Consider the following 11,568-nt stretch of genomic DNA (forward strand, 5'->3'; position numbering starts at 1 on the left):
CAGATTAACTTTCGACTACCATTATAGACTTGCTTTTAAATGCTAGTACCGCTTGTTAGTTTTATATGGTGAAAAATAAGAACTAATACTAAAAAAGTGTAAAAACTTAAATTTTCAAATTATACAGTGCTAGCAATTTGATAATAGTAGGAGTTTTAATAATATACAATTCAAGTGTTTGAAAAAAATGGTAAGTTTTAAAAACTTCAGTTAAAAACCATATCTATTCAAAATATCTTTTTTATAAAATTAACTATGTAGTGATAAAAAAAACAACAATTGTGTTGTACAACACAAAGAACAATACTGAATCGATATAAACTAAATAAAGACTTAGCTTTATTTTTAAAACATTAGATTTAGTCCAAAGCGTAACTTACGCTCGATAACAAAAACTTGAAAAAAACAAATTATAAAACTAAAATTGAGTAACTTTTGAGAAAAATGTTAGCTCGTGAAAAATTTAGTCAAACAAAGTTGATTACGATTCAAACCAAATCGATTTCTACGCTCTACGACTGTAAGCTAATCAATTAAATCATTAATTGCATTTATAATTACACTTTGTTAGCTCAAAGTCAGTGCATTCAAATAATTATAAGTTTACTACCCAACTACTTTTGAAATTATTTTTATATTTACTGATGATCAGACAAGCAAAAAAAAAAATTCTGTTTAGAAACAAAATGTACTGTTAATGGTAGAGAGATATGCATATGTTTGTTAGTTTAGTTCAGGTTTCCTCCAGGAGGTTTTTTGTTATCAGGTGGAATTAGTTTGCGAGGCGGAAACAAAGTAAACAGGTGGCTGACTGGTGCAGGGGCGATATCTGACGAATGCGGGCGGAGTCCTTTTGTTGATGAGACGGAAACTCCCCAATATTTGCTGAGTCAGCATAAATAATTACAAAAATTTTATGTTTTAATTATTTTTTAATATGTTTGGGTATGGTGAGGTAGGTTTAAGGGTATAATAAAAAAAATAAAAATATTTTGGGTAAGGTTGGCTAGGGTAAAGGGTATAAATATTTTTAAAAATTAAAAAAAAATTATTGATTACTTAGCAAATACTAGGGGAAACACCTTTGCTTTAAAACCGGACCCAACGCGGGCGATAACTAATATGGTTTGTGCCAAAGTCGAAGTTTACGAAACTGAGTTTGGGAAACTTTGGTTTGTTTATAGAACGTAGAAACAGTTACCATGACGGTGAGAGTGAAAGTTTAGGATATTAGTTTTTTTTGAATAGGTTAAGCACATTTTTGAATACCATGTTTTTTTCTATTACGTTTATTTTGATATCCTATATTAAGACTGTTTATAGCAAACTACGTTGAAAATACTAATTGTAACTTTCATTTGCTTGCAGTTTAAAAATCATTAAAAAGTATGATTAGTTTTGATATTTTTCAGTTTAATAAACTGTTTTTCGAAACTAAGGTATAATTTAAATGTACTGCTGTTTCGTAGTAGATGAAACTAAAAGTATCTACTCTAACTATTAATTTATTACAATTTACAGGTCACAATTATAATTTTAAACACATCAGTTTTGACGTGTATGATAAATTAGTTTTATATGCAAATACTTATAAATGGAAAAAACTGCTATAAAAAGCAGTGGGGAAAGCGCGAAAAATTTTAAAGATTCGAAACAAGATAAGAAAATGTCAAACGCATTAGTGAGAGCCAATTGTGTTTTGTAAACTTTTAGATTTCAGTAAAAAATTAGTTTTGTTTCAGACTAGTCAAATAGTAAACTTGGTTTCGTTTTTATATTTATTATAATAAATTGCAATATTTTTTTTTTTCAATCAATGTTTGCATATTTAATATCTTAATTGGTAAGTTGCAATCAAAAAAGCTCAACATGACATTTTCAATCACGTTTAAAGTTCTATCATTCAATAATTTTTGCTATTTAACATTTTTTAATAAATAACGTTTTTAGCAACAAAAAATTTAATTTTAAAAGCTTTTTTTTCAAACAAACTTTTCAGCTTCCTGCGAAAAAAGCACACAACTTGTGCTTATTCTCGTTGGTCTCTTTTTTTTCGTTGCTCGGTCATAAATATTTAATTCACGGGTGCCTGCAAAAGCTCGCGTCAAAACAAACTTTGTTGTTTCAGAGCGAAGAAATGACTTGTTTGGTGGAAAAGCGTCACGAGAATCCGAAAATATTCGGGACAAATCAACTGATCAGCGGTGACAGCTTGCTGGAAGAGTACGCCTGCTTCAAAACTGACAGTGAAAAGGTTAACGAAGTTTTTTAATTAAAAATAATTTGTTTTTTCAGTTTTCAACAGTTCAGTTAAAAGATGAATTTACATTTCTGGTGTTAAGATTTTCTGTTATCATTTTTTACTCGTTATATATGTAATTAATTTTGGAGTAATTGCATTTATTGAGTCTAATTTTTTGGCAAAGTAGTGTTTTTTGTAAGTAGAGCAGTTATAAATGAGGCTTCATTTCACAAAGCAGTATTTTTTTCCCTTTAGTTCCTTAATACTAGCCGCACGATGATCCAAGTGTGAATAACGTTTGTATTTAGTACCTCTAAAATAAATAGAAAAATAATGTATTTGATAGTTATTTTGCATGCAAGTAAATCGAAAAGTTTATGCAAAATAATGAAATATGTATTGCACTGTTGATCAATTTAAAGATTTGTTTTACAGTACTATGACAGGTTGAAATAACAAAAACAAGACAAGACGTGACGTTTTACTTATATTTGAAAAAGTTTATAAACATTTAAAAGTCAAACAGTTAATTAATACAATTTTAATAAAAATGAAACTAAACTAAAATTTAGTATAAAAAAACTGTATGTAAAACATGAAAATAGATTCTACTAAGGTTAAAAATTAGAACGACATCATGTTTATAAACTGTTGGCACAATATCAAAGTTCTTACTTCTATAATTTATTTTAAATATGTAGGAGCGACAAAACTCCAGGCTGGAAAATTTTATTGAAAGTTCCTTCTCCGATTACAGTGAAGACATAGAAAGCGAGGAAGACCAAAATGAAGAGGTTGAAATAAAAATATATTGGCTTATGACTGTGTCTAAGTTAGCTAATACTTATTAACTTTTGTTGCCTCAGTGTGTTTAATACAAGTTTCAAAGTAAGTAAGAATATTCGTTATTTGCTGATTGAAAATATACCTGGTAATTTATTTATTATTAAATAACGTTAGTTGTTTGTTTGATCATTATAAAATCATGTTTGCTTAAACAGTAAATCTAAGTGTCAATCTAATTATAACACAAGCTAACTTGAAAATTGCTATACTTTTGATTACTGAAAAAAAGAAACTTAGTAAGTTTTGTGTGTTTTTTATTGATTATATTAAACAACAACGATTTAGTAGATCAAAACTGAAAAGGCTTTTTCAATTTTCAATTTTGTACCAGAAGACAGCTCCGCGGAAACTTCGCAAACCAATGGTTCTCTGTTAAACACAAAAGAAAAAGACAAAAAAGTTAGTCTACAGATATCTCGAACTATCACTTTACAAAACTACACCATTAAAATATTGAAAATATAAGCTTGATAAAAGTTAGATATGTCAAATTATTAACTTTCATAGGTTGAAAAAAGTGGTAATGAAGAAGAGATATTTGATAGTGTCGTCGGAAAAAGCAAAAACTATTTATCTGCTATCGTCGAAGAAAGTTTTATCGACAATGAGGTATAATAAATATAAACTTGTGTATTTTTTATTTAATAATGTTGATAACTTGTGTAAGTAAATAAAAGCAATTATTTTTTTTTTAGAAAAATTTGCAAAGATGTTTGGTTCATGTTTTTAAACATCTATAATTACTCATTATATATTAGTTTCGACACCTCTAAGACTACTTTAACTTAATTTTTTTTCTATAGTTATAAAATACTAATTAAACCATTATAAACAGGAAGATGTAACTGAAAGCAAAATTGACAATGAGTACGAAAAGCTCTTGGACAGATTGAGGCAAGAAAGATCGAAGTCGATTGGAAGCATAACCTTAAATCACAATGTGAGTTTCTAGTATTATCAAAATACTCTGAAATTTTATTTATTTATCTGTTGTATGTATTAGTATAAAAATAACTTTCGATGTTTTAATGGTCTTATTTATTTTTTTTCCATAAAACAACTTGTGAAAATAAACGGCCAAAACTTATTTCAAAAATTCGAAAAATAAAAATGTGCAAGTTTGATATTTTTACTACCAGGTTTCGGTTTTTAATTAAACTCTTTACATTTCAGTAAATCGAGCATTTTTTTATTTAAGACAAATAACAATACAGTAACTAGTTTTGAAATAAAATTAATGAAATCCGTCGACCTATCAGTTTATGACATTTATGAATTTTAAACTTTAAGAACCTAGAGAACCCAGTACAAATCAATAACATTTTCTATTCTTTAATATCTTTAAGAACCTGGAGACGACAATGAAGAACAGCCATAGTTCCCTGAACCTCGAAAGTTTGTCTCGAAGGAACAGCGAACCGGCTGGCTTGTTCAGCGAACCGGAAAACAACAACTACCAGGTTTGTAGCTGGTTGTTGCAGTATAAATGGATATATAGTTAAATTACCACACAAGTAAAAAAGTACCATTTGCTAATAAAATGGTTAATAAATTGATTTTTTATTTTAATTTTTTGTGAAACTTTAAAATAAGTTTTGTTCATTTTCAAACAAACTGTTAACAATTTTATTCATTTATAATACAAGTTTTATTATTAATCTAACAACACATAGTCGAAATTATTTATCAGTTTATAAAACAGTGTTCATTTTCTCTTAAACTAATATTATTAAGATATCCGATAAAGTTGATGATATATCACTGAATTCAGAAGATGATGCAAAGTTTTGCGAGAGCTTAGACAATGATGACAATGCTTTATTTGAGAAAAATATCAGAAAAAACAAAAGAGTTTCCGAAGTTTCAATCACAGAATTTAACGAAGTCGGTTTTAAAACTTTAATTGTTTCTGGTCACATAAACAATTTATGCTTTTTTAATAATGTTAGTTAATATTAAAAGTTTCTTTTATCAACAGTTTAGAAATTAAAAAAAAAATGTATTACTATAAAATCTTACTTTTTATGTGCTTAATTGTTTTAGTATTAGTCATATTAGCTCATTATCACCGTAAAGTATTTTATTAATATACATAAATCAACTTAGTTAGTCAACTACAAAGAAATAAAAAGTAAGATAACTTAATTTTTCATAGTCACATCTGTTTTACTTGGATGATTTAAACAATTTATTTAGGACTTAAAATAGTAAAGATATATAATGTAAAGCTTAATTGAAAAAATAAGGCTACTGACAATTAAACTTCGTCACTATGAAAATAAGCATGGCAATCTACTTCACATAAAACATAACCACAAAAACTATTGCTTTAATTTCGTCGAGGTTAAACCAATTAAAATAAAACGCAAATTATTACGACATATATGTTCTAAAAGTATTCAAGTTATTTATGATCATAATTGTCGACTGTGTGTTTTAGAACACTATTCTGAGCAAAATAAACGTTTTTTTTTGTTTTAAAGAAAAACTACTTCTTTAACTAGGTGTTTGTTTACAAGTTTTATTTTAAACTTGAAACTTTTATAAATGTCTTGAAGTTTTAATACAAATAGTATTATTATAATTTCTAAGCTAAAATTAGTAACATGCAAAAAGCATGAAAACATTTAATAATGTTAATACCTACTACGCAAATTATCAAAAACATTTTTTTAGTAGTTTTTACATTTTTGATTTTTTTTAATTCCACTAGATTTACTAATAGTAATTGTTTTTCAAAACTTTTGTCGAGATATAATACCGTTATTCAACTAAGATATGAATTAAAACAAAGCTACTAAATTGATGATTTTTCTTAAAATTACTTATGTTTATGTTCATTGAGAGTTTTAGTAAAATAACCGTCTGTTAAAAAAAATTTACATAATTTATTTTCTAACTTCACTGACTAAAAGCTACGAATTTTTTTGACATTGGTAGCATAAAAAGCTTGAAGTAGCCTCAACATTTCAGCAACTTTAAGAGTTTTTCTTAAATTTTTTTAATTTGCTACTTAACTTATACTTAGTATATGAACAATAAAAAGTCAAAGTCTTAAAGCTTTTAAACTTCAAAAGCTGTTACAAGCTTTAAGCTTGAGTTTGTATTGATGCTGTTAAAGGTTTAAAAGATTTTTTTTAAATGTAGCTTTTATTATGCACCTTTTATATATCTTTGATTTGACTAAAACAGGCTCGTTGCTTGTATATATAAACTAATTATAATTAGTTTTTATAATGTTTATTGGGGAACTTAAATAAACACTGCACAAATATTGTTGTTATAATCAAAGTTAAACCTTGTTTTATAGATAACTATTTTCAGAAACAAAGCAGTAAAAAGATAGTGTACACGTCATCAGATTACGAAAATACGAGCGAATCAGAAGCGAGCACACAATTTGTCTACATGGTTTGTTTTATTATTATTATTTGTGTAACTTGTTCTTTCAAGACTTTAATAAGTAAACTATAGAATTTATATCTACTTGAATAAGATTTTATTGTAAGTATTGACGAGGTCTTTAACCAAAATTTAGTTTACTAACTAAAGTCTTGAAAAAATAAACTATACTTTTCTCTAGAAGTATAGATCTCTGTATTACACTACAAAGAATCTAAAAGTATGATATTATTTATATGTGTAATTTTGGGACTTACTAAAATTTTCTATTAAATTATGTTACGTCTAAAAAAGAATTATTTCTAAAGGTTTTTACAACGACATTGTTACTAGTTGTTTAGTGACGATAAACATACGTTATAAACTATTTACTTGGGAGCAAAAACAGAAGAATGCAAAATATTTTTGAATCCTGTATTTATGCTTAATTCTTATAAATTTATCTTGTAAGTTTATAAAACAACTTATTCTTTAGTCAAACACTGATTTTAGGTATAATTAATTAACTGTATACGTATTAGAACTAATCAACTTGTTATTTGTAATGGTACAGTTTGAAATGTTTTTATAGCTTAACCGCGAAACAGTTTAGAACAGTGTGTGTCAACTAAACATGATAATTTATAGAAACTGATTTTGAATGCTAAGAAATATATACTTTCCAAGGACTTTAACTTCTGTACAGCAAAATTTTCTTCTTTGCAAATATAAAATTGCTATCAAAAACTAGCGAGTATGATAAATAATTTATTTTAACGACATAATGGTCGAAATAAAGCTTGTTGACAAATGAAAAGTAAGCGTCTTTTGTGCAGAGTTCGAAAAGTAATAAAGTTTAAAATTTGTGCCTGTTTTGTAGGTTTTTGAAAAGCTAAAGTAGTAACAATTTTAAAAATATTTAGTTTGCAAAAGTTTTTTTACAAAAGAACTACAACTACAAGATAGATATAAACTGCCAAAAAAATGTTGATACTTGTCACTTGTGTACCGTACATTAGTTTGTTTTTATTAGTTTTATAGATCGTTGAAGAAAAACGTTTATCTTCAAACTATTTTCTATGAAGAAATCAGTTCATAATTTATTCACAATAAAAAAATAAATATTATAAAATTGATTTTAATACAAAATATTTTATTTTGAATATAATTTAAACAGGAGCGGGCTACAGGGTGCTTTGAAAGACTGGTCAACCGATTGAGAGCAATGTTCAATTTCTAATTTTAACAATTTATTTGTAAGCTTTTGTTCGAATCCAATAATGAACACACTTTGAATGAATACTTGAATCTAGAATGGATACAAAATATTTTTTTGCCAGTTAACCATAAAATTATTTTTAACTTAACTTTTTATGTTTTAACTTTTACGTGTTGCTGTGCAATTTAAAAATAAATAATCAAATAATCAAATTTATTAGATACATGTTTTTGGTTGTTGCTTTTTTAGTAATACTTTCCTCTTGAGAACTAACGTCAAATCTTAGTACTAGTATTATTTGATCATTTAACGTTAGTTTTTACTTAACTATAAAACGTTTTTTATGTCTCGTTAAAATGAAAATGTGCTTTAAAAATTTTATACTGGCAAAAACTAAAGCTGCAAAATAAAAGTTAAAATATTTTAAATAAATTATACAAACTTGCAACTATTAAAAAAGAAATATTGTTTCTCTGAAGAGTCTCTACGTATAGTTGTTGAATAAACTTAATAATTGACTTAGTCATTAAAAGTTTGTTTAATTTTATTTTAAATCGACAAATTTGTTACAAAAATACAATTCCTACAGTTTTATTTAATAATTATAAAACAAACTGTACGAATTGTGTAAAAACTTTTTTTTAAATAGTTTACTTAAAAGTTTTGAACTGTTTTTAAACGTTGTTTTAAAACTGAAAACTAACTATTAAAATCTATTAGTTCTAAAACTAACTGATATAAAGCTATTTCTTCTTTGTTAAACAAATTTAAGAATTATTACTTTATTACTTTTGTACTTTTATTAAGATGTTTGTGTATACTTATAAATTGATCACAAATTATTTGTTATCAACATATGTATGTGATTTAATACAAAAGTTTGTTAGTAGGTAGTAAACTTTTTTTAATAAACTGTTTAAAATAATATTTTATTTAAGTTTTTAACACAACGTACTAGATTTGTGTAACAAAGAATAAAAATTTAAATCTTTTATTTATTTATTTCTTTTTAATTAATTTTAAGTAGTTTATGTATTTCGTTAAATTTTGACTATTTTACAAATTTTTGAAATTTCACGTTAATATTTTATAGACTCCGTAGATCTGTTCTTAAATTTATTTGAGAGCAGTGAAACGCCGTTAGTTGAAATAAAGTTTTAGCACAAAAACATCTGTGGTATATATATATATATATATATATATATATATTAAGTTAAGTTATAATCCAAATTACTTGTTTAAAGTGTTAGTGCAATAATTATATTGGTTAGTTTATAAACAGACAAGTTGTTATTGGACCAGCCTTTCTAAAAATATGCATAAAGTTTAGCTTTCCTTGCGTGAAAGTTCTTATTAGTGTTTAAAAAAAGTCTAAAATTGTTAAAAGCTATATTGCATAGAGTATAAAGCAAATACTTTTAAGAAAATATTAATTCAACGTTGCAACAATATATGAAGTTACGCCGATATGTTACATTAACACGCATCAAAAATATACACTAGTAACAATCACTTTCCTTAACAATTCTATTTTTAATTTATGTGTTTGTTGTATATATATATAGAACAACTTTTTCTAAGTACACCATTGTTTACAGTAGTAAGCACAAAAGTTATGTTATTTTTATCATAAAATAGAAATGAATAGAAGTAAAATTGTATTTTAAGGAGCAGTGTGGCAAATGCAAATGATTTCTTGAAGTTCTTCTACAGTTTCTGATTTTGTTCTAGATTTTTCTTGTTCCTTTTTAGTATTAAATAAAACAAACAGTTAGTTTTAGTAGTTTAAAATTACTAAAAAACACTGCAGTGTTATTCTAAATGTTTTTTATTACATTTCAACCTACATCATTTTAAAAGTCAATCTCTTTAAAGTCCGTGCAATAAAAATTATTTAAAGCTCTAGTCTCGTTAAAAAGTACAGTGATCTTAATTTACTTAATTTGCAATTTAAATTATTTTTAGAGCTTCTGTGTTTTTCAAGGGTAGCTCCAAATATGCACTACTTGTTTTGAGTAGCTTTAGAAACTCGCGAATAATTTGCATATTTGCCAAAAAACGATTTTATTGTTATTTTCAATTTAACTATCAAAACTTTTTTCTTGTTTGGATAAGGCGGATTAGGGATCAAGCAATTAAAAAAAGCTTTAAATCAGTTTATTCAGATTATTTACAAATTTTTCAAGCTACACAAAAAAAAAGTTGTAGAAGTCTGAAGCTACCCAATTTTTTTTTTAAGAAACACAAACTCATTCGATTTTTTTCCTTGAAGAACTTAACCAGAAAGTCTTTCGCTAACTGGACTTCTTAAGATACTCTTTAAAAGCAAAATGTTTATTAAATGGTTGTTTAACTACCGTAGTAACCCTTACGATGTAGTGCTTATCAATGTACTGAAAATTTAACTAAAAGTATATTATGTGATAAAAAAAGATTAACTTTATTTCTTGGCTAGTAAAAACGTTTAGATGATACAGAGTTGCAAAAGATTTTTGAGAAACTTCTTCCAAGTTTTCTGAATTTCTTCCAGATTTTAAAGTACAAGTTTTTTTGTCTATTTTTAATATAAAACTAATTTCAGAGTAAAAAAGTAACACAATTAACAAGAAACAGTAAAGGTACTTTAAATGTGTTTTTTAATAAAAAATTCCAATAGTAACAAAAAAGTTACCTACTTGAAATTTTTTGTGTCAAACCGAAATTTTATTATTTACATTTAAAAACTGTTTAATATTCAAGGTTTTTTAGTTATTTTAGCTTGGTCCAGGTTTTTTCTTTTTTTTTAAGTGTAAATTGTCAAATTTCAGGTTTTTCCATACAACCCTGATGAATATTTTTTAAGTTTTGAGTTTAACTAAGCAATATATTTAAATAGTGAAAAAAATCTAAATTAACACAAGTTTTTAGAACAAACACTCAAATGAGGAAAAATAAAAAAGAAAAAGTTTTAATTTATTGTAGTTTATTAAAATTCTCGTAAGAGTTCATTAGTTGTTATTATAATAGCATCAGTAGCAGGGGCGTAGCGTGGGGAGGGACACTGGCGCATGCGTGCCACCCAAAAAAAGAAAAATGTAAAAAAAAGAATGTAATATCTTTATCCCTTATAGTTTATTTTTTCTGCTTAATTTGCCTTTTTTCAACTATGTTTATCTAGTATTCAAAAAGTTAAACGAAATTTTGAATACTAATTAGTGACAAGTTAGGAAAGTACATGTTATTACTCAATATACTGATTCGGTGCGTAATTGCAAATGCGCACCGATGTTGATGAAAAACTCCATAAGGAAAAATTTTATAAGTTCATTAACTTCATAAGAATTTAGACTCAAAAAGTACGCAATTAGTATAGCGCACCGCTGTAGTATAACCTTATGGCAGATTATTTTTCTACAAAAAGTTTACAAAAATACGTCACGCTTAAAGAAAAATTAAACAATTTTACAATTTTTTTTTATGCTACATTATTAAGACTACTGCTAGTTTTCTGAACTTTATTTTTGTAAACATACAAGATAAGCGCGTCGGCCTATGAGAAATAAACTTTGTTTGTGATTTTTATTTTAAACAAATACAATCAAATGAATTAAATTTAAAAAGTATGCTTTTAACTATTTTACAAAGTTGTAATAAACTGTAATAACAGATATAAATTTGGTATATTTTAACTTCTGTGTAACTTTATTAAAATTATGTGCAATGAGGTGTTGTTATCACTGTTGTATTGTAAATTAAAGAGATTGATATTTTTTTCGTAAATAAAACAGATACTTTCGTTTTATTGAATATATTAATTTTTAAAGATATTTAGTTTACTATAAGTAATAAAACAATTTTTATTTAGTAAGTTTACATTTTTGCAAGTATAAGTAATTCTAAT

The 11,568-nt window shown here is 25.8% G+C and overlaps 1 protein-coding gene across 1 annotated transcript; it reads left to right on the forward strand.

Moving 5' to 3' along the window:
* Window positions 1–1,525: 1,525 nt before the first annotated feature.
* On the forward strand, window positions 1,526–8,241 carry LOC145844160 (uncharacterized). Its single transcript, XM_082951527.1, has 10 exons — window positions 1,526–1,681; window positions 2,129–2,254; window positions 2,944–3,036; window positions 3,377–3,487; window positions 3,596–3,697; window positions 3,924–4,028; window positions 4,435–4,548; window positions 4,823–4,972; window positions 6,413–6,499; window positions 7,647–8,241. The coding sequence occupies exons 1-10, from the start codon at window positions 1,595–1,597 to the stop codon at window positions 7,707–7,709; spliced, it is 1,038 nt and encodes a 345-aa protein (XP_082807653.1). The 5' UTR covers window positions 1,526–1,594; the 3' UTR covers window positions 7,710–8,241.
* The last annotated feature ends 3,327 nt before the right edge of the window (window positions 8,242–11,568 follow it).

This window comes from Thalia democratica, chromosome 9 (genome assembly GCF_965202585.1).
Source record: "Thalia democratica chromosome 9, ktThaDemo2.hap1.1, whole genome shotgun sequence".
NCBI classification, from domain to species: Eukaryota; Metazoa; Chordata; class Thaliacea; order Salpida; family Salpidae; genus Thalia; species Thalia democratica.